Source organism: Chamaea fasciata, unplaced genomic scaffold (assembly GCF_029207755.1).
Source record: "Chamaea fasciata isolate MVZ Bird 193981 ecotype frontalis unplaced genomic scaffold, bChaFas1.0.hap1 SCAF_12, whole genome shotgun sequence".
Classification (NCBI taxonomy): Eukaryota; Metazoa; Chordata; class Aves; order Passeriformes; family Sylviidae; genus Chamaea; species Chamaea fasciata.
Genome location: NW_027094097.1, coordinates 2,500,001 through 2,527,474, shown reverse-complemented (window position 1 = coordinate 2,527,474; position 27,474 = coordinate 2,500,001). Strand labels below are relative to the sequence as shown.

Sequence of the window (27,474 nt, the reverse complement as noted above, 5' to 3'; positions counted from 1 at the left end):
TCTATTCTATTCTATTCTATTCATCTTTAAGGTCCTTCCTATGGCTCTCTGATTGCTCACCGCCAGCCGCCCTGCCAGTGCACACACGCTCTCCAGAGCCGGCATCCCGAGGGCAGCGTCTGTGACAGCACCTCGCAGTTACAGAGAGCACACCGCTGTCTCTGCGTGGATTCCGGGATCGGTGCAGGCCCATCCAAACGCCTCGCAGCCGTCGCTCGGCTTTCCGACGCCGCGGCCTCGGCGCCCGGGGCCTGCGCTCCGGAGCACCGGGCGGCGGGGGGCACCGGGCCGGCCCCGGCCGCCGGGCAGCCCCGGGGGTGCCGGACCTCGGCGCGGGGGCCGGGCCGGGCCGGGCAGGGGGTGTGGAGCGCCCGCCTCTCGCGGCTCGCAGCCGGGTGCCTCCCGCGGGCCGCGGCCGCGTACCCAGAGTGCAGCAGGCGGGCGGGCGGCGGTGGCGGCGGCGCGGCCGGACCCGGCACCGGCACCGGCACCCACGGCCGGCTCTCCCCCGGCGCGGCGGGAGCCGGGCCCAGGCGGCGGCGGCGGCGGCGGCGGCGCGGCCCAGAATGCGACACTGAGATGCTTCTTCCCCCGGCAGCGGCGGCGCCCCGGGCCCAGGCGGCGGCGGCCCCCGCGTGGATGCGGCTCTGGAGCCGGCGCTTCGCCCCGCACAAACATTTCTATAGGACTCATTCGCCCTGCTGAGGAGATCGGCCCAGACCGGCCGCTTTCCCTGCCCTCCCTCTCCCCGCTGCCCCGGAGACCGCCGGCGCGGCCCGGCCCGCATGGAGGCCCCCGGCGGCGGCGCCTCGCCGCTGAGCCCCGCGCTGGTGGGGCGGCTCCGCCGGGAGCACGAGAAGGTAAAAAGAGGACACCGGGGCCGGGCCGGGGGCGCGGGGGGCGCGGGACGGGCCCGGGGGGCCGGGGCGGGGGAGGGCACGTGGCCCAGTGACGTCACGGGCGGCGGGCCAGGGCACCCGCGGACCCCCGGGACACAGACCCCGGGACACAGCTCCCGGGATACAGACCCCGGGACACGGGGCTCTGGACAGAGCTCCTGGGACACAGACCCCGGGACAGAGCTCCTGGTGCACGGGGCCCCGGACAGAGCTCCCGGGACACGGGGCCCCGGACCGGGCTCCCGGGACACAGCCCCCGCACACAGGGCCCGGACACAGACTCGGTGACACAGCGGGCCCGGCCACAGCCCCCCGCACACAGGGCCCGGGGTCCAGGCCCTGGGACACAGCCCCCGGGGGCGGCGGGGAGCGAGTCCGGGAGGCGGCAGGAGGGAAGGCCCCGTCCGCGCCCCCCGCCCCGCTGCTGGCGCACGCTGCCCCGGGCACCAGCGCGCACACGAACGCGTGTTTTTATCCTCTTCACTCTCTCCCCGTGATTTTTCCGGCCTCCGGGACAGGCACGCCTTCCAAAGTGCCCGCGCAGGGCCCAGCCGTGTGTGTGACCTGCGTCATCCCGGGGGCCAGCGTGCTCCTGGGCCAGCCTGAAGGCACCGGGCGTCAAAACTTGTTCACGACTTGCCTTGAAATGGGTTTCAAAGAACCAGATTTTTCCGCAGAAATTGTTCACAAGAGTTCAGGGGCTGGTTCCGCCTGAGACCATAGCACAAAACTCAGGATACTTCTTCTTGTAGGTTACACTCATGATCTAACTCAAGTGGGTCCTGAAAACTTAAGGAGTGCGATTTGGGGCTGGTAGGTTCCAGCCTTGCCGTGAGCTCTCTGTGTGGGAGCAGGAGTCACTGTGGAAATAACTTGTGCTCGTGTGCAGGGTGTTACTGACACAAATACATTTGCCCAGTCTGCAGACCTTTCACTTCTCCTGCTCGTGTAATTAAAATTTTTTTTAAGCAGATTGTAAGATGCACATTAAAGTTCCTCAGTTACAATGGAAGGTTTTATTTCCAGCCTGTGTTCTGTCATGTGCTGGTTTAGCTGAGAACAAGTGAGTAACGCCTGTGTGGTATAAAAAGGTGCCTTGTCTGGAATATTGTGTGCACAAATGTGTCTACTTTTGAATATCCATTAGGTCGTTACTAAAAGACCTGTGTGGCCAACTGACCGTGTATGTGGATGAACAGTAAGAGGGTCTGCTGGAATCCTCTGCATCATCAGTTCTGCATGGATTGGAACCTCTTATGCCAATAATTGGTGATAGGAACTCGCCTGCTTGGGCTCCTTCCGTTAATTTTCAAGGTGGTGGAATCTGGTGAAGAATAATTTCTGGTACATTAGTGTCAGGCCTAATGTGTAAGCGCTTGTCTGCCGTAGCCGCAGAGAATTATTCCCAGTTCATAGTAAGACCCCTCTGTAAGCAAGTTTAAGACTCTTCTTAAACAGATCTGCTCCAGTGGAAAAGAGGCCCAGGAGACCATTAATTAAGCCTGTGTTAGGCTGATGTACCAAAGTTATATTTTATCATAGGCAAACTTTACATAATTTCTGCAAATTGGCTGAAAAAAATGGAACACTTCAGCTTCAATATGAAATTATACTAAAGAACTACATATCTTGGTTACAGTGGAGTGTTGTGATGAAGATGTAGTAGACTTCCCCTCTATGCAATGAATATATATAATTGGATTACGACGGTATTTTCAGTTACAAAAATATTGTATTTTAAGATGGAGGAGGTCTTTTCATTTCAGCTGCCTCTTCTCAGAGATCTGTATTTTTTCCCACAAAATCACTGAAGTTGAAGGCTCCTGTTTTGTCTCAGCACAAAGATGAAGGAGATTTAGTTACCCAGTACTTTAGTAAACTAGTAATTGTAGTGTGAGGATCATAGAAAATAGTGAAGTTACTTAGCCAGAAGGATGTCTCTATATACTGGCAGGCAAATATATTTCTATTAATTGCTGGGATGTTGTGCTGTCCCAGTGATGCTTGATTAAGTAGAAGGAAACCTATTTATTCCCGTTAATCTGGAGGCAACCTTTAGTGAGATCGTGGAATACAGCAGTACCTGTCTGCAGCATGAAAGGTAATATTTGAATTGTGGTTGGTTATTTTAACACCCAGGCCATTGTACAAGCCTGCTTCAGCTATGGGTTTGAGCTTTTAAGTGCTAAAGAGCTGCCCTGGAGAACTTGTGAGCTGAGGCTTCCTTCCTGCTTAAAAATACTGAAAGAAAAGGATGTGCACGGCTTTCTGTCTTTAATCAGATGGAGGCTGCAACTTCCTGGTTTAGGACCCCTGGTGAAAAGTAATATTAATTCTTGTTTAGGACGGCTTGCCTGTTGGACAGATTTCATCTTGTTAATTTGTGGTGATAGTAAGACCAAACTGTTAAAAGCAATTTTCAGTGCTCCTGCTAAAGGCACTTTGTATAAAAACATGACTTAGAATGTGTATCTTGGGGATAAATTATAGAAGAATATCTAGTAATTTTCATGATAAAGACCATCATTGGAAGCACAATGCCTGCGTAAAGTTTTGAATATTTCTGTAAGAAGAGGATAATGTATGTATCATGGATTACTTGTAAAAGCAATATATGTTAGCTGAAAATGCTGCAATAAATCTATGGCAAGTTAGTACGGAAACTATAAAGTGAATATTTAAATAGGAGGTTTCTCATGCTATAGGGCCTGCGTTTAAACGTAATATTTGATACACATTTATTCCTGCAATCAAGTGGGTTGGGATTACTAAGTGATGGGAAGTTGACAAGTCACATGTATATGATTTGGAGAGACTTGTGTAGACAGTGAATTTACAGTGGGATGATATGTTCTCTAGTTTCTGAGCAATGCAATGGCAATATGTGTAATGGGAGACATTACAGAACCTATTAGGCCCAAGAGACACTTGCAGAGTGCAGACACAGGCACGGGGAATCTAAAGGATTCCAGTATTAGATGGCAATAGGATTTTTGGGGTTTTTTTTTTGGTATTTCACTGACAAACACAGTTTTTAATTTTCCTTTTAGAAAAACTAGGACTAGGAAGTGACTCTCCTGTCACTCATCATGACAGCAAAGCACAATTAGATTGAGTGCAGCTCTTACTGTAACTCACTGGCCGTTGTGCACTATGACATATTCTTAATTTTTATGAATTTAAATGGTAGAGCTGTATGATCTTTAATTTCCAAATGATCCTGGGTACTTAAGGTTTTTTGACAGTTAGACAACTTGTTGGTGGGTTATGAAGAAACAAATCACAGAATCCTAAGCTTACGCTCTTTTAAATTGTTTTCTCTTACATGATTCACTTCGGGGGCTGACTGCTTCTGTTTGTCTTTTCCAAGTAATATCTGTGCTATGAAATCAGCAACTTGGCAGTTTTAGAGCTGTTCCTGCAGTCTGAAAAGGAGCAGTGAAGCAGAGTAGGGTCTTGTACACTTGATGCTGCTGCAGGAGCTGCTGGAAATCTGGAAGTGCTTGCCTGCGGACTCACAGATGAGACTCAGATGTGCTTTCCAATGCAGTGTCTCCCATAGTTTGCACTGTTTCCAGCTGATGTCCAAGTTCACAGAATCCACAGGAAGCCTGGGTATGAGCCACCAGTGCAGCAGGACTTCATTTTGCACAGTAACTGTTTGAGGAAAGGGAATAGAGTGTCTGAAACTTGGTTTGACGTGCTCCTTTTTTAAAAGAACCTGTGTGGAGCTTTATTTGCATTATTCCTTTTTAAAGGGTACCTGGACAATTACCTTTTTGGAAACTTGTGATGACATACCCTTTCCAGTGGTTCCGGTAAAGTTTTTTCATGTGCTGCATTCAAGTAAAAGGACTAATTCTGTCGTTATCTGGAAGCTTTTTATGGAATACTTACGGTTCCTCCAGTGTTAATTGATCATCACTTTTACTTTTTTAGTCAATATTTGTTCATGTTCTTATTAGTATGAGTTAAATACCCACTAGTTTATATAGTGTCAAGAGTTGTGAAATAAATTAACAGATCTTCTGTAGATTTTTTTTAATGGTAATTGAAGGTGACTATGCACAAAAGAGTTTAAAGAGCATTGCCTTTTTTCGGGAGAGGGCAAGCCTGTGTGTGTCCGACTTCATTGGTAACTAAAATGTGTAGATGAGATTACATGCACAAAAATTAAGTGTTGCTGAACTGTGCTGCTCTTCTAGCTGTCTGCAGATGCTTTGAGTAGATGCAGTGACCAGGGTGCCATTTGGGAATCATGTATCTTTGCAGGTCTCCATTCTATAAGTTAAGCTCGTAACCTGTCTTCTCAGGTCTGTTTGGATGCTCCTTGACTCAAGTACTTCTTCCATCCTTTGAGGATGTGAAATTGTTTTAGTCTGAGCCTCCAGTGTTGCAGGTGGATCTGCTGGCTCAGAGCTTGCCTCTTGAGACCTTCAGAGCAGCAGGCCATTAAAGCTTCGTGTTTTTGTGGTGAGGGCATTGGGACACTGCTGCACTGTGCAGGTGCTGCTTTTGTAGTCCCTCTTGTCTGTTAGCATAGGCTGCAGCACTGGAGCTACAGTCTCAGACACTTGCTCAAAATTTTCATTAATGGTCATGTGAGTTGTCCAAAGGACTTAGATTTGAGCAACTTAGTTGTTGTGTGTGTGCTTTTTTCAGTTCTTTAGCAGTTTTAGGGTGGCACATTTGTGACAGTGCTCAGTGAACTGGGCTGGGATCCAGCTTAAAACCAAATTTCATTGTTGCTTTTTTTAATTTTTTTTTTAATTTTCTTTTTTCTTCCTGGACTATTTTTCATCCCATGTAGATCCCTAATGTGGTTACAAATGTCTGTCATCAGATCATGTTGGGGTTGGGAGGATGAGAGAGTGGAACTGAGTAGCAGGAGCCAGGGAGGGATGATGCTGAGTTCACTCAGGACTGTGGCTGAAAGCTGAACCACAGCCTGCAGCGATGTCTATGAGGCAAGTGTCACAGCTCATGGCAATTTTAAGCCAGTTAAGCTTAGGTTTTGCTGGCAGCGTAGTTGTTGCACTGTGAACTCCATCAAAGCTTGCAAAACCTGCTTGGGATGTTGGGCTGCTTAGCTCATGGGAGTTCTCTGCCCTGCTCGTCTGCTGCTCTCTGGGTACCTGGGCGAGCCTGGGTATGCTGTAGCCACACAAATATGTTTACCTGACCTCAGCTAAAATACTAAGTTTAGAGTTCTTATCTCTGTCTCAAGATGAAGTTACAGGACATGGACATTGGCTTGCTGCCAGTGAAGGATGAGATCTTACTCTGTGTTCCTTGCTTGCCCCACTCCTGTTGGTTTGGAGATAGTGGAACTCAGCAGAAGACATCCTGCTGCCCTTGGGATTTTTGCTGTGTGGAATTTTTGAGCTCAGCAAAATAATTTTGGTCAGAACTTAGTACATAACTATTACTTATTAATAAATAAATCCTACTTTTTCTGCAAAACTGCAAGACCCACAGGTGTGTACAAAGTTAATACAAAAATAGTAGATCTTCAATTGTTTTCTTGTAAAGAAAAGTTAAAATCGTGGGTATATTTCTATGTAAGATTTTTTACTTTAGGAAGAAATGTTTGCCGTGATTCAGATTTCTTTCTCTCTTTTTCTTCAGTATTCTTCTCAAACATATTTGTTCAAAAGGCAAAACTTTCCACCTAAAGGGGGTTTTATGTTAATAATTTGTCGAAATGTAGTGTTTTTGAGTAATATGATTTAATAAATGAATACGAGAGCTCAGAAATGCTTTCTTCCTTTTGCATTAGATCATACAGTGTGCCAACAGACTGAAGAATTTTTAATAGTTTTATTTCATTTTTTGATTGAAAATGTGGCTCTAGGATAAACAATTGTACAAATGTTAATTCTGTCTTTCTCCATCAGTGATTGCTGTATTCTAGGCAAGTACTGTGTAGTTTCCTAGAGGAAAACAGTAAAAATTCATTTCAAATGTTTATTTTTTTCTGTGGCTTGTTACATCCGTGTTACCAAGAGTTGATTAAATATTTGACCACCCATTAGTGTTGTTCTGTAATGTAAAGTAGTATTGTGAACTGGTGATTTCATGGGTAAAATTTTAATGTTTGGGGGTACAAGAGGGAAATCTCATGCATGGGTTGCATGGCAGAGAGTGTTTTGATACCGCAAACATTTCCAGGTGGAGGCAGCTCATGTGCATGTATGAACCACAGAAAATACTTGAATTTGGAATATTGAACATTTAGAACCATGCAGAGCTGGAGTTACCTGAAGGAAGTCAGTAGTGGAAATGATGTTGGATTTATCATGAGCCTTGCAAAACACGGATCTGCATTTCAGGAAACCAGCATACGCTGGTGGAAGGTTCTGAACAACAGGACCTAGGTTGAAAGTGAGATATTTTTACAATCCCAAATGGCAGGGACAGTCTCCCGAAGGCAAGTCATTGGTTTTAGACTTTATTAGACCCTTACTTTAATTACCACCTCATTACTTGCTTTGCTTCCACAAAAAGTATTCCATACTGTCTTTTTTCATAAGTAACTGGAAATGTGATTGAAAGGGATGTTTAAAGTGAGACTAATTCAAGATTAAATAGTCACAAATTATATTATTGCTACATGTAAACAAATTACTTGCATATCTGATTTTATTCAGATTACTTTTCAAGTGGTAAATAATGCTTTATCACTTATATAGTGCTCTTACATCTTTAGAGTGCTTTTCTCACATTAATTAATCATCATTAAACACTCTGAGGTGGGTAGGTTAATACTATTATCCCCATTTTGCAGATGAAGAAATGTAGACTTGAGAGGTTGTGATTTGCTCAAGGCCATATAGAAGAAACAGAATCAGGGCTGGGATTAGATCTGTGTCCCTAGCTTCTAATTTCAGAAGACCAGCCAGGTTGTGAGCCACAGTTTTGAAGCAAAATGTTCAAGTGTGCATGTAGAACCAGCAGACATTTGTTTGGCCTCTTAGGTGCCTAACTTGCAGCTTGTTTAAAGAGAAACTTTGCTTTTGTGCAGTCTTTAACATTTCCACTGTCATACTTGGAAGTGTGGAAATGGCCTCTCATTCATTTGAGACCTCTTCCTAATCTGATGTGACATTTTTGTCTTCATCATTTTATTTATTTAACTTCCACCTTAAAACCAAAAGTTTCCACTTCTCTGGACTTGAACATGACTGCACGATTCACATAGAGCAGGTTTAACGTTGGTACCCCAAGCTACCCGCCGATGACACCAGGACTGCCTCTGTTACTTACAGTTTTTCACAAGATGAGACATAAATAAGGTTCTGACTTGCAGCTTGTCTTACTGCTGTTCAGAGGAGATGAGAGAGAACCGCCCTCTGTGTGCTAAACCCAGCACCTTTGTGGGCAGTGCCCAGCTGCTCAGTAGTAGGGAGAAACATTCACTTGCATGCCCTCCACCTTGGAGAAGCACCGGAATAAAGCAGCGTAGTCTGGGAATGGACAGGAGGAGAGAACTCTGTGCCACCACTTTGTTCATCAGAAGCACCACAGAGAATTGTATTTGGCTGTTGGTAATGGGAGCACGTGCAGAAGTAACAGATCAGGAAAAATAAGGTGCAGGAAAGAAGTGTCCTTGTAGAGGAGAGTGAAGACCTGCTGGGGCGATGTGGAATAGGTTAGAGACCCATGGCACGTCCGGGTGAGGATCTCCTTTGTGCTACAGCATCCTTCTCACCTGTCCTCATTGCCAAGGAAACGTTGGAAGTGATCGTAGGGCCTGGCTGCTGAGTTGGGAGCTCTGGCTTCCCTTCCCAGCCCTGACCAGAGTCAGTGGTTCTAACTGAGCCTGCAGAATCAGTGCAGTGCCTTTTCAAAGTGCTGCTCACTTGAATTCATGGAGGAGATTTTGAACTCCTTGGGTGCGAGATCAGGGAGAAGGTAGTGTCCAGATGGACTGGGAAGGGAGGAAGGAAAGCTCTGTCTTTGGTCAGCTAATGAAGTCCTTGGCTGTGTGATAGGAGTTGCCTGGGGGTGATCTGGAGTCACTAGCCTGCAATCTGCCCTGGGATCACACTGCCTGGGTGGAACTGGGGACACCTGGGATCACAGGTCTAAAGCTGATCCTCGTGCTCTGCTTGTGACACCTACTAACGAGGGATTCCCTAAAAGCAGCACACCGGCATCCCTAGAAATAGCTCAGGCATGCAGCAGTGAGAGAGAACAAGCACGTAGTCTCCTGCTGGAAGGGTTTAATCCAGCAGGAGTTACACCTTGAGTTACAGGTGTGCAGGGATGGCCTGTCCCCTGGAGCTGCTTGTGGAGCTCGCAGGTGTGGTTTTGGTGTTTCAGGGGCTTGAGAAACATTGCATTCTAACAACTTGCTGTTGGTGGAAAGGAAGGAAACAAGATATTTGCCTATTTGCTTTCTTTTAAGACTGTGGAATACATTTTCTGACAGTGGATCCTGTTTTAATAACCAGACCTGTGATTAAGTAATGTTAAGTCTGCTGCAGGAGTAGTTTAATAAATATTTTAGTATGCAGATAAGCCACTGATAACCGTGTGCATTCACAAACTCATACATTTTTATGCCTGAAAGGGGAGAATTCAGAGTTAGTTGATACCCCTTTACTATGATGTCTTAAAAGTAAGGCATACTTGGTGGCACTGGCTGTCCAGGTAAATTGAACTCAAGTGAACAAACAAGCAGGTCATTTATTTTATTTACCCTAAAAGGGATTTTCATTGTTTAATTGTAACTCTGGATATCAATTATGTGTGGAAGATAGACTAATGATTTTCCTGTGTTTGATTAAAGGCAAAGAATCAAAGATTTGTTTATATATTTATCTATTTGTTTCTTTGCTGTGCTAAGAACCAGTTGTTATCCAAACAGTGGGACTGACCTAATAAAGGTCATATGCATAATTGATCTCCATCTGTTTTTCAATATTTATTCTCTCTATTCTTTTAATAGACTTCAGTTCCAGAAGTGCAGCCTGCAACATTTTTAAGGTGGTGTATTTTAGCACTTTTGTAAAAGCTCTCATTTTGTGCTGGCCACTGAAATGAAAAGGTTTGTTGTTGGTTCCACCCTTTCGTATCCCTTCAAGAGAGATTATATCAAAGAAGAAGGATTAAATTAAAATTGATTGGTGTTATTGATTTTTTTTTTTTAAAGGGGCATAAAGGGTGATGGAAACAGCATATGCCCCTATGCTGTTTTACTGATGGACTATTTCTTAAAAACATTAAAAGCATATGTGGCCAATTTACATATTTACTAATTAAAAAAGCTTCCTGGAAACATTAAGTAGACTATCTTCTGTAACCTTTAACATTGTGGCTAATGGATATAGCCTGGAACTTTTCATAGAAGGTCCTCTAAATAATGTAAATGATTATGAATATGTAACTAGTTAATATGCAGCTACGAAAGGATTATCATGTAGAGGTTAATGAACATGCTGCTCTTACGGTTTGCAGGGCTTTTCTTTCTGTGCTTTCAGCTCACTTCATGCGTGGAAAGTCATGTATGGGGAATGGAAAGCTTCCTGTCTTTTCCATCTTCATCTGTAACGGGGCAATTAAATTGAAACTTTCTTAAAGGATTTCATAAACATTTTTATATGCTAAATTATGTTGTGTGCTTCACAATCACTGCCAAATGTGAAAGGATGAAGGATGTGGATAGAATAGGCTTGGACTCCTCAACTCGTTAGTGGTGGGCTCCAGTGTGCCTTAGCTTTGTTACCAGACAATTTATGTCTTCTGCAGAAACTTGACTCTTAAAATGGGCTTCATCTTAATAGTATGAATTAGATTTCTGGCTTGATGTCTTGTACAAGTCCGTGTATTTACTCTCAAGCTTAAAAATAGTTGGCTTGCACATTAAGGAAGATATTTTGCTAGGCATTTGATTTGTCGGAGTTTAAAGCAAATGATAAATTTAAACTTGGCTTATGTGGGATGAGCTACCTGGCTGACTTTCCTGATGGATTATGAAATAACATAACCACGAATGTAAAGCTGATCCTTTTCATTTAAGAACTTTGCTCTGTTTAAAGAATTATTAGCTCACAAAGTAGTCCCATTTTTTTTTTTACTCCTACATGAGTAGGAAGTGCAGGGAATGAGATCTGTTGTGCAAAAGCTGCACATATGCTAACTGAAAAAAAAATTGTCTTTCATTCTGTTGTTTGGGAAAAAAAAAAAAGAATTATCTGCTCCAGTGATTTCAGTGGTACTTGAATGTATGTTATTGTTTTCTCTGCAAATTTTCTCATTAATTGCTTTCAAATGTTAGCATTATTTTGGCTATAGGAAAAACGAAATTTGTAAAAAAAAAAAAATCTAGAAAACGCTTATATTGAGAAGAAGCTGTCTAGACATATTTAACTGCCTCATGGCTTCATTGCATTTCATATAATTGAATGAAATTGTTTGTGTTGTATTTTTGGTAACTATTGTTCAGAGATCAGAATGTTTTGAAAGACAAAATCTCCGTGTAATTGTGGCAGAGAAGGTCACAGGTTTCAACATCCTGCCTGTTTGCTATATATAGTCTAAAAAATTGCAGGTAAAAAAGATAAAAGTATTTAATTTTAACAATGTATTTTATTTTGTAAATTCTTTTGTATCTCTTGGGAAAGCCTGTGGCATAAGGAAGTAAGTGAAATACTTCTATTAAAACTTACTTTTTTGAGACTGGAAAGAATAGAAGCCAGCAGCCCATCCTGTTGTCAAAGATCCATGTATTTTACACAGCACAGAGTTGATTTGTGCTTTTTCAAGTTCAAGTGGCCAGTGGAAACATTTGTTGATGTACTGATAGAGGAAGAATGTTTTTGGTGCTGTGAGATTCATTTGTTTTGCTTTTTAATGACCGAGTATGGGAGTTACATTGATGTCTTGTTATAATTTATGTTGTTTTCTTACTCTGCAAACATGTAACACTGAAAATAGATCGGCAGATTGCACAAACCGCTACTTATCTCAGATCCTGTGTCACGTAATAGTTATGGAGCAGGTATTGTACCAAAATAAGAAGTGAAAAGCTGTAATTTTTTTCTGTGGTTATCACTCTGCATTAGCCTGTGACAAAGTGTGCTGCTTAAGAACGACCATTCACACGCCTTTGCCCTGACAAATAAAAATGTGGATAGAGACAGCACCAAATCTGTAAAGCTCCTGTTCTAGTTTCTGATGCATTGACATTGCAGCTGTGTGCTTAGCCTTGTTTTTTTCATGCGTAGTTATCTGTTTTAATGACAGGTGGTCACTGGCTGCAAAGAAAAAATCCAGCACTGGTAAGTAAAAAAAACAGTCTTACATGTCTAAAATACTGATGAGTAACCTGGTTATGTTTTAGTAAAGTATTGCTGTTGATTCTGATGGGAGTCAAATCCTGCTAGCGTGTTTTGGGGATTATAGTTAGTGGTAGCTCAGAATTGTTGCAATGTACTCTCCTTAAAATATATCTATTTCTCACTGATATAATTAAATCACAAATACAGTGAGCCTCAGTGTTTATACTTCTGCTTTAAAAACCTCTCTCATCTGTCATTTTTGCCCAAGTAACCTTGTTGGATGAATGCTTAATCTGCCTGAATAGTGAAAAGGTGATCCCAGGGTAGAATTATTGTTGTTTTCGAACTATGGAGCAAGTAGGGAAATTCCACTTGCCCCCCTGCATGTGTTGAAACAATGTGGAAAGTAATATTTCACTGTTTTCCCTCCCTCCCCCAAGTAAAGAATGTGCTAAAGCTTAGTTTGTAAAATAAATAAATGGTTTATTATATTAAAAAAATTATTTCTGGGCATTTTTTTCTCTGTTGGCAATCTATGGTTAATAGAAAACATACCTAGTTAATAATAGTTTTGTATGGCATCTGAGGAAAATGTACATTTAATGGTGAATGAAATGTTATATTATGAGTTACTGTGAGATAGAACAGTGGATCTTACAGATATCAAATTACGATATATCCATGCTGTGTTTACCATGATTTTACTGAGAGAACAACAGGAGCTGTCTTGATTATTGTCTGCAGGGTTATTGCAGAATCACAGCAACTGCCCCTTTAGTGGTGAGATTAAACCTTTGGTTATACACCATCAAGCATATAATATTTTAAATTTATTTTAAGAGGCTTTTTCTTCATGCCTGAAAGATCTCCAAGCAAATAATTTATATTTAGTGTGTATCAAATGTTTTTAGTTTAAATGCACATAGGCTGCAAGCGCTGGATAAGAGGAAAAAAATCAAGGCAATCTATACACATCATCATATTAAATTCTGACTATTGGCTCGCAAAAATAATCTAAAACTAATATGTTTCATTTATGTTTAAAATTCAGAGCCTGCATTAATTTTCAATAAGGGAAATATTGAAGTGCCTACTGGTGCTGCTGTGGTGAAGGCAGGCAGAATATCTCCAGCTCCTACACTTTCTCAGGAGCTTTGCAGTGGCTGTGCCTACTGGCTCCCAGGTGAAATTCTGCATGTGCGTTCTTCCACTTAGAGACAGTTTATTTTTTTTCAGAAATAAACTATTTGACAGAAAGCTGTAAAATTTGAGCAGATTTTTTAAAAGTTTGGAAAATTGTGACAGTAATTTTCCTTTTTGCAGTGGGTGAGGTTTGTGGAGTGACCTGGGACTCTTGGCTGTGGAAGAAGGAGTTGCTCCTGTGTTTGCTTTTATGCAAACTCTGGCAATGACTCCGTGAACTTGGGGGTTTTGGGCACAGAGCCTCTAATGAAAAAAAAAACGCCTTACTGATTTCTTCTACATAGAAAAGCAGTTTGTATAGCATCCATACAATCTTTACTTCATTAACAAAAAAATTAAAATTTAGTACTCTTATTTAAAACCTGATTGTGCAAGAGCCGAGTGCTCTTGTTTCAACTGAATAATTTGTTCATATAAGACCTTTTAAGTAGTCACTGACACAGAAGAATGTTAAATAGAATTGGGTGAATAACAATAGGGTTTTAAAATGCTCAGCTTCAATATATTTCCATTAAATTATTTTCTTTTCCATTTTTCAGTGCACTTTTTGAAGTATATTTCTAAAGCCATGAATTCAGTAATGGGTTGGGTGTGGGATTAATAACTAGACATGCATTTCTCCTTCTAGGGGCATGTTCATAGCTGGAGTCCCAGGGTTTTTCCTCCCTGTTCCCTTTGGTTCTTCATTGCCTGTTGTGGCAGGGTGTAGCACTGGCACACCCCAGGGCGTGTGAAAACATCAGCTGTACATGAAGAGGGAACTTCCTCCCCCTAAGTAATGCTGCTTTAAGCTAATTATTTAAAAGGATCAATTAAAATTTTCTTTCTCTGCATGGCCCGGTCCAGGATGTGACCCCACTTTTAGAGACTGCCATGGTGGAGGTTTGCTCGGCAAAGGGCGGCAGTCCCAGTACAAAAAGCAGGGTGCTTTGCTTCTGCAGTAGCACAGCTTCTGTGGCAAGTGATTTCTCCTGGCCCCTGATCAGATTATTCAGTAACACGCTGCAGTCAGACCTCAAAGACAGTGACTTCTTTTCAGGTTAATGAAGAAATGTTGAGTGACTTGCAGCCATGAAACGATGGGAATGTTTAATCCTGCTGTGAGAGGGGGATTTTCATGCCAGGCTCTTCCCATGGAGTCCTTTCCTGTGTTTGAGACGTGTGCTGGGCCTTGTTTTTCAGTGGCTGCTTGGAGTCCATTTCTCAAGTCCAGATCTCTCCGAGGCGAAGGCTGGGTTCTGTAAATAGCGTTAAGTAATTGATTGTTATTGTTGACACCAAGTTTTCATTATATTCCTTCCTCCCCCTAAACATCTCAGTGCATTTTGCTAAGATTCATGAGTTTGTCCTTCCTCTTTGAAGGAAGTGAATTATGTTTTCACTCTTATGTGGGCAACGGACAGAAAGACTTGCCTAAAATGTCTGGGAGAAATCTGCTGTCAGAGCAAAGCAGCGGCAAGCTGCTTTTGTAAATCAGTTATGTGGAATATGGTTTTAATGTCCAAGTGGCTAAAAACCTTAATTCTTTTTTTCAGGATGAGTTCAACAACTTAAAGTAGGGTGGTTACAGCAATGTTTAAGTGTGAAGCAAGTGAGTCAAAACATAAGAGGATCAGATAATTTTTCATAATGAATGCCGAAAAAGATTTCACTCTGCTTATGAATCTAAGAAAATCAATGGTAATATTTTGAGAGTTGTGTTATCAACTATGACATTCATTTTTCAGCACATTTATAGATTGCTTTCCTGAACCACCCTCAGAAAACCTGTAATTTGCATCTTGGGTCAGCGTTGTTAAGTGTGCTGCTCTGAGCTTTCAGATGCCTTTTATTGCACAATTTACTACCTTATATATGTTTATTGTTTTGAAGTACAAGTAAACAATATCATCAAACCTGACATTTATATGCCAGGTACTTCACGCAGGAGCTGATTTCTGACCACCTTTAGAATGGTAGGGGTCCATTAAAGGACTTTTCCCAGACAAATGTAAGAATGCCTTTACAAAAGAAGGCTTTTTTAGAGGGAGTGTAGTTGCTTGTTTTGCACACAGAGTAAAATCCCTGCAGCCACTGAAATGCTGTTTCTAGCAAAGTCCTGTGAAAAGCCAGGTGTCTGCCATGGGAATGGAAACCTTGTCCCAGCTCACCAAACCATTTCTCTCCTGGGTAGCAACATGTAGTATGGGCCTTATTTACAATTTAGATAGTGAGGTATCAGAAAGGATGCTTGTCCCTCATCTGGGCTTGAAGATGGGACAGAATCCTGGTGGTTGAGCCATCTTTCAGGAGTGTTGACTCTTGAAGTTCATGGGAAAATCGGAATTAATTAAAATTTTGCTCATTTATGTCAGCTCAAACCAAGGTCAGTATGTGAGCTCTGTATTACAAATGATAGTGTGAAGAATTTGCCTCTTACAAAGCATAAACTGGATTTTCAGTTCTTTTTGTAAATATTGGTGGTGTTATAACTTGGACTTGAACATGGAGTGAGATACTCCAAATCCTAGTGAAAGAACTGCTTCTTTGCACCGTGAAAAATTCTAATTCTGAATGAGACATGCACAATCTAAAATAATCATGTACCTATCTTAATACACATTATTAGAAAATAATCTAGCTATTATGTTTGTCATCCCATGTCTTTTATAAATGCGTTATTAATCTACCAGCTGGATGTGTTAGAGTAAAACAGTTCATTTTTCTGTATTTTTGGTGTGTTTTTGATTTACTAGCAGAAAACCATTAACTCTTTACTTTAGCTGTGAAATTGAATCAACTTGAATTTGTCAACAGGAAGAAGGTGGAGAGTGATTATGAGGCTCTTCAGGAACGACTCCAGACATTGCCTGACAAGCTGTCCTACGATATCATGGTATGTGCATGGCAAAGGTCACACAAGAAAATGGGTTAAAACTGTTAAAACCTGGGCTGCCTGCACTGGGGGTGAGGTGTTAGTCAGGTTGCCAGTACTTAGTAATGTTACATTTATTATGATAATAATTAAACCTTTGCTTTTGTTTCTTTCTCTTTTCTTTGAAATCCATTATAAATTGCAGTGTTACTGACAACTGAAAGCTGATGGCATAAATGCTTAACACAAAACCTGACATGTTTGATATGTAAATCTATTGTATAGAAAACTATAATTATGACTGAATTACGGTACTTAGTCATTTCCTGAGAAGAAAGTGGCTGTAGTATTTCCTGATTCATGGAAATAAACCCCAGAACATTGATTTTTACATAAAAAGGTGCTGCTAATTTTTGTTCCACCAATCTTCCCATTGACATAGCAATCTTTTCTGGGGCTCTGAATCTTCCCTAACAACTGCACAGCTCTCTGTGTAAAATTTGCCATGTCGGCGTGCGCTTACCAAAACTTTGAAAAAATTGGCTTCTTTTTCTCTTCTTCCCTTCTCAGGTTCAACTCCAAATGCATCCTTGAAGGCAGGGAAGTTGTACTGCACATAACTGAGTGGCTGATTTCAGCACTCGGTGCCTGACTTCTGCCTTCCCTTGGCAGCCTGGCTCAGATGCAGAGTTGGGTTCTTAGTAAGACAGTGTTGGGGTACACTTCACCATGTGGGAAAAGGGAGGGTTTCCCTTTGCTCTGCTAGTGATACAGCTCTGGATTTTATGTGTGTAGTCCATTTATCGCGTGTGTATGTGTGGCCACGTGATGTAAAGCATAAGAATTGTGTTGTTTTGAAGCATAGAAACTCCCATGTTTCTGAAAGAAAGCTAGATATAAGGCTTACTCTTAGTTGAAGCAGCGATGTTAGTTCCCATCTGTTACTTTAGATGTATAGAAACAGTTCCTATCCTGTTATCGAAATATTTTCATATGCTTTTAATTTTGCTTTCATCATTTTAGGGGGAGAATGAACAGGCCACTCGTGCAGTCTGCTACTTTAAAATCAAGTCAGGGAGGGCACACGTGTAGGAAAAGCACATTCTGCGTAGTTTTAATGTCAGGGTCCTGCCTGCTGGACAACTGTTTCCAGCACTGGGACACTTGTGGGGATGAAGAGAGGGAAGATTGCTTTCCAAGAAGACAGATCCACTAGGCCAAGTGCTCTGCTTCAGAACAAACAAAATGAGAAAGCACGTGGCTGTGCTGAGGAAGAAGGCAGAAGAGTAAAGTAGAGGGAGCTGATACAAACACTCTGAGATGGATCTCTTTTTACCCTAAAAAGGGAGAGACTCGATGTGGATGTGGTTCTTATCTTTATGCCACCTCCATTTTAGATCTCATTTGATTTGGGTGTCCTAATTTCTTCACAATTGAAACCTGCAGGCATCCAGGCAGGTGGCAGTGGGCCTGGGGGTCACGGTGCCAGGGCTGCTGCAGGGGACAGGAGTAGGGGTGGCCAAGGCTTCTCCTCACCCAGAGGACTTGCCCAAGCACTGCCTGTAAAATTTGAGCAGTAGAAGATGTCGTAAATTATAAAACCAGTGTCCTTGATGTTGCAATGCATGTTAAAATGGGGATTCACGTTTTAGGAAGCAGATGTAAAGTTCTAAAATGTGTTTGTCACCTCTGTACCCCTGCCTGAAGTGTCCTGCTTTTACCTGTTGTCCTTGTGCCTAGAGAGCAGTTAGAGGGTGAGAGTTGCATGTGGAGCATCCCTGGCAGGTTGAGGTTTGCAGCCTGGTGAATGACCCAGCAAAGTGAGATTAAACACTTGTCTGTGGTCCTGCTGGGAGCCCCAATGTCTTACACTGGAGTTTCTGGGTGCTTACAATTAGCAAGACAGATTCTGAAAAGAGAAGCTCATCTTTGGGTTCATCATACCTATTGAAATTTTTAGCAAAGCTAATCTGGTTTTTATTAGGAAATTATGTAGTCTGCATATAACTCAATTTGTATTATCAAGGTTTATATGGTCAGAGGAAGTGAATTTGTTTTCAAAGTGAACATTCAGCTGTACTGTAGTTTTGTGTCATCTGCAATTCAAGTTTTCAGATTTTGTAAGTACAGTACTAAATACAAATGGATCTGGTCATTTGAATATTTATGATGGGTTAGTCACTAAATAGCTGCTGTTAAATTTTTATTTTTTTAGAATCTGTGTTTGGCGTTTTTAAAGAACTAAGACATGTATGACTGCCTAAGTTTTATTTTCATTAGTGCTGTCTGTGTCTTTGACAGGTACCTTTTGGTCCTCTTGCCTTCATGCCAGGAAAGCTTGTCCACACCAATGAGATCACTGTTCTGCTGGGGGACAACTGGTTTTCAAAATGCTCAGCAAAGCAGGCTATTGAGCTGGTTGAGCACAGAAAAAAACGTATGTATGTTTCTGAACATAATTTAACAGTTAAAATTATGTATCTTTGTATTAATACATGAAATCAGTGATATCTATGCTTTTCTCTTTTTTTTTTTCTTTTTGTGAGCTCACAAACAGAATTCCTGTTCAGATGTAATATTAGTTTAGCACCTTATCTTCCATCCTTGCTTGAGACTTGATTGGATATGTCTAATTAGAAAAAGAAACCGAAGTAAAAACCCCCTTTCACTTTTTTTAATGTGACAAATGCTGTGTTGTCTTCCAGAAAGTGGATACTGCCTTATGCTTTTGTTCTTAGTTACCTTATTCCCTGTATTTTGTTCCCTTGTCTTGATTCTTATTTCTATGCTGTCTTGTCCTCTGTTTTGGTTGTTGTTTTGTTGTTTTCTTTTGGTGATTTTTTTTCTTTTCTTGGGCTATGTAGTTTTCCATTTTTTTCCCCCTCTTTCTACACATACTTTACTCTTGCTTGTTGGTTTTTATACTTGATGCTCAGCTGCATTTCTGCCTCCTGCACTTGACGTTCCTTTGGTGTGGAATGATCTTCTGGATCTTCTGGATCTCCCCAGATGCAGTGAATTTTGATCACCACAAAATTTATCTTACATAGAAACACATCATGGGGGCAATTCCTGGGTTGGTTTCCAGCTCTTTGTAGCTGCCGTTGAGATCTTGGCTTTAAAGAGCCAGGACCAGGGCAGGAGCTGCGCCTGGTGCACTTTGGAACTTGTTTATGTTAGAAGGAAGGAGAACCTAAAATATTTGATGTAAATGTCAAGGAAGAAAAAGCACAACAAAATGGAAAGTAAATTGATGCTTATTAGTCCTTGTTGTTTGCTTCAGACAAGCATTGGAGTTGTTTTTTTTTTTTTAACACTCTTTTACCTGTCACCTGTCCTGTTCCTCAGTGGGTGCTCACTGCAGCTTTGCCCTGTGTATATTACACCTACCACAACTATTTACACTGGATTTTTGTTTGACTGTAGCTATCCATGTTGCTGCCTGCAGCTGAATACCCTAGAGGTTCCCCATCTGAATAAGCTTTTTTTTTTCTCCAATTCTGTGCAGGCAGTATTTATGTAAAAAGGGTTGAGGGTTTTTTTATAACAATTCATTTGCTGTATTACTTTAAAATACTCATTTATGAAGAGCATTGCCAAACGTATGCAATTTGTATTTTATCTATTATCTTTCTTAATCTGCTTCTCCTGACACAACTTTGCAATTTTCTTTCTTACTGAACTGAATCTACATTATTTATTGTGACTCTTGTGAGATCTCAGGTCCAGATCTTTTTCCTTGATCATCTGATACTTTTTTTTAGTGGTGCAGAATACTTTTGTCACCGTTACATTCAGTGAAATCATTTGACCTTTGCATCGTAGATGTTTGAACATTAAGTAGTCTGCTGGGAGACACACAATAAATGCTGAATTCTTTCCTTTATGATCTTTTAAATCGCATTTAAAATACGAACTCAGAAATACTAATTTCCTTCAAAGCAAAATAGTCATTGATGCCTGATATAAACCCTCCATTCAGCTGATAGTTCACTTCAGCTGTGTGATGGCTGCCAGTGGGAGGCTCCAAAACACTGGTATTAACTAAAAACTTTTTTTTTTTAGGGACTGTTCTCAGTTTCAGATGGTGCAAAACATATTAGTACATAGGATTCTGGAAAAAGGTTTCTTCTTTCCAAGATACACTTTTCCCCCTTAAAAAATACAACTGACTTAAACTCTTTAAACCATTTTCATGCTAAATGAATGCAGCTTAGAGAAGAACATTGGAGATTTTGTTAGTTTGTTCTAAGGACAAAAGTTACATATGTGAAAGACCTGTAGGCCATTGCTATGTAATAGGAATTGGCTGCTTGTGGCACAAATTTGCAAGACTGATGTTTGGCAAGTATTAGTTTAAAGTCTCTGTTGTGTGTTTATTGCAGTGTAGTTACTTCCACAGGTGTGACTTCTGCTTTCAGTGGCACGTTGGGAGCGAGGTGTACAGGGTGGTGTGTACTGGGCATTATCATCACATTGACACAACGCGGTTTGATTTTTTGTACATAATCTTTTTGTTTTGGACATAAATTCCAAGAGTAGGTCACACACACACTGGAAAGGAGGGCAGGCTCACTGCAGGGGATTACACTGCTAGCAGTCCCCAACGTCCTGCGTGCCAGGCAGAAGGTCCTAACGGGACAAAGCTTTTTTAAGCATGTGTTTAAGGCCAGTGTGTGCTTAAAGGCTTTGATGTATAGGAATTGGGGTCTGAACAGAGCAAAGAGAGGCTCATGCTGAAATAAACCTGGCTATATTTGTTGATGGTTTGTTTCTTTAGTGACCTACATTTTTTTATCCAATATTACTCTGTTTAATTTAGATGGGTGTTTTTTTCATAACTAACTGGTCAGGTACGTTCAGCTAACTGGAACAAACTTACTTGGTACAACCCTAGTAATTCAGTGCTTTAACAGGAGTTAGGACTATAAGAAAATAAATGCAGGATATTTTCATTGCATGTCATCTCTTGTGTCTCTGCTGAGTGGTGAAGAGTGGGAGAGCATCTGTTCAGGGTTCAAGTTTTCTAGGAGGGCTGTCTATCAGGTAGGAAAGGGTTAGAGATTCCTGGAACAGTTTTGAGTGTTCTTCCTTGCTGGTTCTGGGGAGTTTCCCTTCTTGCCTTTGGCTCATGTGTGGGTCTGTGTGTTGGAGACCTCTGGTCACCAGGGCTGTCCCTGCTGCCCCTCGAGCACCCCAGTGCCTAACAGGTCATTTAGTCAAAGCTCACAGGACATTTTCTTTACAGTTTGACTTCTTTAGTGTGTGTTGGGTGCATACAGGACTGGAGGATGGGAATTTGCATGCTTCAGCAGCAGTAGTGCCAGATAAATCAAACAATATCAGTGAATATAAAGCCTTGGAAGTTAGGGGTAGCAACAGGAGCGTACTATATATAAAAGCTTTAAATATTACTTAGTACTAATTAGGTCATCCTTTTTGTCTTACTAGTTTTGTTAAATTTGCTTTTTAAAGGAGAATGAGTGAAAAAATGTTTGCTTCTGTGGAATAGAGAAATGCCCAGCCACAGTAGATTAATATCTTGGTTAAAGTTAATTTAATTGAAAGGAATAATTGAAGGGTGACTGTACTGAATTTTAAATGCACTTTAGCTGACATAGCTGTAGAAAGCCCTATTTTGGGGATACATTTCTGTTTGCTTAGCTTTTGATTTAGATGCAAATTGTTCAGCACTGTGATTGGTTGAAATGTATTTGGTAAAATTTGGGACAGTCACTCATGTCAAATGTTAGTTTTTCATCAAATATTGATTGTGTCTTCTTGAATAATATTTGAGTTGCAGTAGGTCTTTATTTTGCTGTGCATTTTTTGTGACATTCTAGATAGTTAGTTCCAAAATAGTTAATAAATAGAGCGAAGTTTATAGAATTGCCAAGTATATTTTTAATTGTTTTACATTCATTGCAGTTTGTTAAACCAGGTAATACAGATAATGGGAAACACTTCACACATGTGTTTGTGTGTAAAAATGTGAAGAAATACTGAAGTAGATTAGAGGATATGCACACCAAATTCCATTAAAATAAAAGAAATTAGCTTTTTAAGTATGTCACAGTTTAGCACAACAATAATGCAATTGTACTTTTTTTCTCCTACAATTATCTTGCTTAAGGTACTTCATAATATTTCTCTTCTCCTCAAGGCAAGACTGTATTGTCTCAGGATTCAAAGAGGGAATAAAGATTCTTTTTGTGAATATGGGATTATATCTTTTACGTGTTTGTGATGATATAAATTACATTTCTTTTCTATATCAGTAATCGCATTAATTCTTTAAGATGGGAAATTTTTCATTACAATAGTCCCTGTGGTAGTTACTATAGAAAGAAATTAAATAGATTTTTCTTGTAAATATTTGTGGATTAATTCAGTATGCTAGGTATTCCAAGTGTCTAAACATTTTAAAAGGTGGGAAATTAAAACATGCACACAGAACTAGGAGTGGTTTTATTGTGTTAAAAATTTATCAGATAAAAAAAAAATCCCACTTAAAGGAGAATTGTTGAACTACTTAACAATTGTCTTCAGTATATGTAAGAATACCCTTGCAGTGTCATGCTGCAAATGAATTCATGAAATGAAAATACTGATTACATTAACATACAGTATTGTGATAGTCCCCAATTGTAAATTGCAGTGTGTAACCCCTAATACAAATATTTGTGTCAATCAAAATTGACCGATAGCTCAGGATACAGCATTAAAAGATACCATTGTTTTAATGAGATGATCCGGGTGGATGAGGACCAGTTTGAATTTGTTCCTTATCAGCATTTCCAGAAAAAAAAGGTTTTGTCTCCAAAATACATGATAGGAAGGCTTTCCATTTCCCATCTGTGAATGAGTGAGGTCTTTAGAGGTTTTAATGTTTTATCCAAGGGTAAAAATATCTTCCCTGATACTCTAAATAATGTAACACTAACTGGTCTACTCACAGTTTTTGGGGTTAAGAACAAAATGTGTAGGCAATGCTACAACAGGATTCAGCTTTTGCTTTTTTTATATTAAAAAAAAATACATTTTTCTGCTCTTTTTCTACACAACAGAGAATTGTGTTCTGCTGTGCTTTTAAAATTTTTTTTTACCATTTTTTGTGATTATCACTTCTTAGTTTGATAACCTCCCTCAGTTCCTTCCTTACCCTTGTTCAGTTAGGAGCTGATTCGACGCAGTGCTAAGTGCTCTAAATTTGGTCTGCAGTTCCCAGGAGGTGTTTGGCTCCTCACAGGACCACAGTCTGGGTATTTTAACCAGAACACACTGGAACAAAGTAAGGAGAATAGACTCCTTTCTGTAAGTTACATACTGTGATTCAAATACGCCCCTACCTTTTTTATGATTCTTACTGGGCAACAGAGGAGTTGTCTGAATGCCACCCTCCTTCGTTTAGGAGGAATTCAAATGTATTCAGATAATTCTAGCAATTACTTAGGTGTGTGAACCTAAAAGAGAAATGCATTGCATTTACTTAGTGTTCCTAAAGCCAAATTGCCTGTACAAATTTTTACAGAAGAAAATCCAAATGACTTTGGTTTTGGTACCAAGGGAACATGGAAAACAGAATGAAGATTGTCTTTAAAGGGTGAAAAGCTACTGCACAAAGGGTTGCGTTGCATTTTAAAGAACTGGTGCAATTGCTTTTAGAAGGAATGAATTTACATGTCTTGTTGCAAGCAAAAAGAGAGCTTAAATCCATATGTACAAAAAATCATCAGAATTCTCTTTTCACTCTTAAATCCATTTCTAGAAAAATGAACAGAAAAGAATAGAAGACCAGAGAAGGGTGTTTTGAAAAGCTTCTAGTAGATGCTGCTTTCTTTTTTCTTAGTTGTTTCAAGTGATTGTTTGTTGGAAAAGTATTGGCTACAAAAAATTCTGTTGCTGATTAAATATATATTTATTGAAAATACATTCAAAAATCCTCTGGTGATTGATCTACTTATGCAGACACTATAAAGTAAGAAAATAAATAATGCACTTAAAGTACCCATAATTGCCATGTTGAGAGTATGAATTACTGAGGTTCTGCCTTCAGGTTGTGTGTCCTGGTTTTCTCTCTGGAGGAACTGAGCCACTCTCAGTGACTGGGGTAGGTGGTTGTTCCTGGCCTGTATCAATACTGTGTATAAATAACTGTGTTTAAGACTGGTTATCTTCTACATGAGAAACTGTGTTACAAAGCAAGAAGATCTTTACTCTAAATCTTAATTGCATACAGAATTCTTTGTTACGCTTAAACTAAAATTTCTGTCCTGTCACCTATCCTTAAAGGAGATCATTTCCTCTGTTATATCCATGAGACTCCCCCAAACACCAGGTACATTAGGCTTCAGCTTTGTTTCAGTTTGTCCTGTTTCACAAAGTCTGACTTTTCAAAATAGATCAACCTGTTCTCACTATTCTTGTCTGTTCTTACTATTTAAATCCCAGTGTAACACACAGTTTCCAGAAGTAACTAAAATAATGTCTATGATTCCCCAAATCCTTATAGACAACACTCCAAGGACATTAATGTCAAACTCAGATAATTAAAATTTGTATCCAGCCAAGCTAATTAACCCATTAAAGCCAAAACGCATAGATGAGAATTTGTGTCAGTTTGGCATTAGTACGTTGTCATGTCGTGTAAAATCTGGCTGCGCTGGACTTCATTTCAACAATATGAAATGTGTTCCCCAATTATTTTTTTCCTCTGCCAGTGTATTTGTAGCAAGCAGAGGGCTGCTTCTTAAAAATGACTAATCATGGTATAAGGGAATCCAGTCAAGTCCTTTCAGACTAATGAAGGAGCTGGGAAAGAATGATCTCAAATGTAAAGAAATCTTGCTGCCTGTAAATATGAAAGGCTGCTGTGCAGAGGAAATCTACTTATCGTGATTCCTGGTTCGAATACCTTTTCCTTGGGGTAGTCCAGGAGAACAGTCCTAGAGGCTTCGGGGAGCTGTGGCACTGCACTATCTTTCCAAGTGGTTTAGCTGGGACATGAAAATAGGAACTTCACGGGTTCACCTGAAAGCCATGTCAGACTTTGCTCAGATTATTGGATGTGACAAAGTTGGACAACAGCCTCTGGTTCAATCCGTCTTAAAAGGCTCTAAGAAGCTTAAACCACGGGGTAGTAAGAGGAGGAGACTGTGGAGCCTCTCTTATTCTAGCAGTATTTTTATGGGGGTCTCAATTAATAAAAACCCCTGTAGTTTGTGGTGACTTGTTCCTCGCTAGTTCCTGCGTGTTCCAAAATTCAGTGAATTCCGTTGGAGGCTTTTAGCAAGTGCAGGGGCAAGTTCAAAACACGAGACCCTGAGCTTGCCCCGTGGTTAGGTGCGTGAGCCTTTTTCCAGGAGACCCCATCTTTGCTGAGGGGCCTGAGCAAGGGAAGGTCTCTGCTTTGGGCAGGCAGGAACCTTGGTTTTCCCCTGACAGGGAGGTGTGAGCAGCCTGACGGGCTGGCTGGGGACGCGGGCCCGGAGCGTCGCGGTAATCCCAGCTGTCCGCTGCCGCCGCGCTGTGTGGCCTGGGGCAAATCGCTTAAACTGTCTGTTTCTTCATCTGTGAAATAGGAGAGAGTTATACTCACCTCCCTCGCAGGGCACTGGGCAGATTAGTTAATGCTTGTACAGCATTTTAAAATAAAACACTGTGTAACTGCTCGGTGTCCTCACCTAACGGAGCGAGCCAGCGTGCACCCTCTGGGAAGCTGCATCGCGGGCTGGTGCTCCAGCAGCAGCGTAACCTAGATGGCTGCTGAGCAATATTTAGATATGCAGGCAAGGAGTGAGACGCTCGTGGTGGTGAAGAAACAGCTGAGCATCCCGTTTACTATGAATGTAAAATAAAAACCAGAGGAAAATCGGTCCCAACTATGTATATCCTTATGTATACTGAGGATAGGTTCAAGAGCTGAAGGCACAGATGGGAGCATTTTGTAGAAAAACTATTGCTGCCTCTTTTTTATTTGGACTTTGGGGGGTGTGTTAGACACCAAAACCGCTGTGGATGAGGTTGGTAGGAATTAACTGATAATAAAAGCTGCTCTGTCTGATGGAGGATGAAGTGAGGGGAGCAGGACCCTGACTGCATGTGGAAGGAGCTGTGTCCTCTGCTGGGTCTGTGTTGGCACAGCTCAAGACATCTCACGCTTTTTTGGAAGTGGTATTTCATCCAGGAGTCAACGCAAATGCAGGGGTTTTTTCCGAGAAGAATCCTAAGCTATTTCTTAGAAACAGCCCGAGGAATGGAGAGTGACTGCACATTTGACACATAGCTTGCTGTGTGGTTTAAAGGCTAATGTGTTTGAAATACCCTAAAATCTGAGCTTTGTCTTTGTGCTCCTTGTGGGAAAGGATGGACTTTGCTTGAGTAGTCTTTTCCAAAATGCATAAATTTCTTTCTAAACTATTTACTGCAAGTAATACATTTTTTAAGCAATTGTATTTGAGACAGTGTGAAATATCAACAGGGAAAAAAGCATACAATACTGAATATTATATAACTGTGAGAGTAATCTCACACACTTGATGGTAGTTGAGTTTTTCCTTGACTGTTTCATGCATAATTCCTTCTCCTGTGGGTGTGGAGGGGAGGAGGGATAAGAACCTGTTTGTAGAAGCGAGTTAGTAAGTAGGTTTAATTTTTAAGTACAAGTACAAACTCATTTTGTCTACTTAGATGCGTTTTGTAATAATTTTGTGGTGGTTATTATATTCTCACACATCCTTATCTGAAAGGCCTATCATTATAAGACATGCAGTCCCTGTAACATTTACAACTGTATACATTGCCAGAAAACCGTATGGGGAGTAGCTGTGTATGTACTTAAAACTTTCTAGGATTAGCCCCAAGACCAGCAAGATACCTAATTAGATACGAAAATTAACAGGCAAAAAGAGAGTTAAGGGTAAAAAAATATGTACAAATACTCTGAAAATAATTTTTCAAGCTGGAATATTTTGTGGTCATCTTCCCTCTGTAGAATGGGAAGAGCAGGGTGCTCTGCTATACTTGTATATTGTGAAAATAAATAATTGGGGTGTATGAGATATTTGATGTGCTGCAGTGCTGGTGTTCGTGTGAGTATCATTAATGGAGAGAAGCTGTGCTGAGGCAGGAGCTAGCTTAAAAAAGTTTCTTGGAGCGTGACTTTGATGACCTGTGTTAGAGATGATCTCTTTGCCTCCTTCATAGTATTGTGTGAGACATCTTCTTCTGTATT

At 41.0% G+C, this 27,474-nt stretch overlaps 1 protein-coding gene across 1 annotated transcript in view; it reads left to right on the top strand.

Moving 5' to 3' along the window:
- Positions 1-485: 485 nt before the first annotated feature.
- URI1 (URI1 prefoldin like chaperone) overlaps positions 486-27,474 on the top strand; it is a 41,227-nt gene continuing 14,238 nt past the window's right edge. The window contains exons 1-4 of the mRNA XM_066194394.1: positions 486-860; positions 12,150-12,184; positions 16,184-16,262; positions 18,543-18,678. Of these exons, the coding sequence (XP_066050491.1) occupies positions 786-860; positions 12,150-12,184; positions 16,184-16,262; positions 18,543-18,678 (325 nt within the window). The 5' untranslated portion in view covers positions 486-785. The remainder of the gene's footprint in view (positions 861-12,149; positions 12,185-16,183; positions 16,263-18,542; positions 18,679-27,474) is intronic.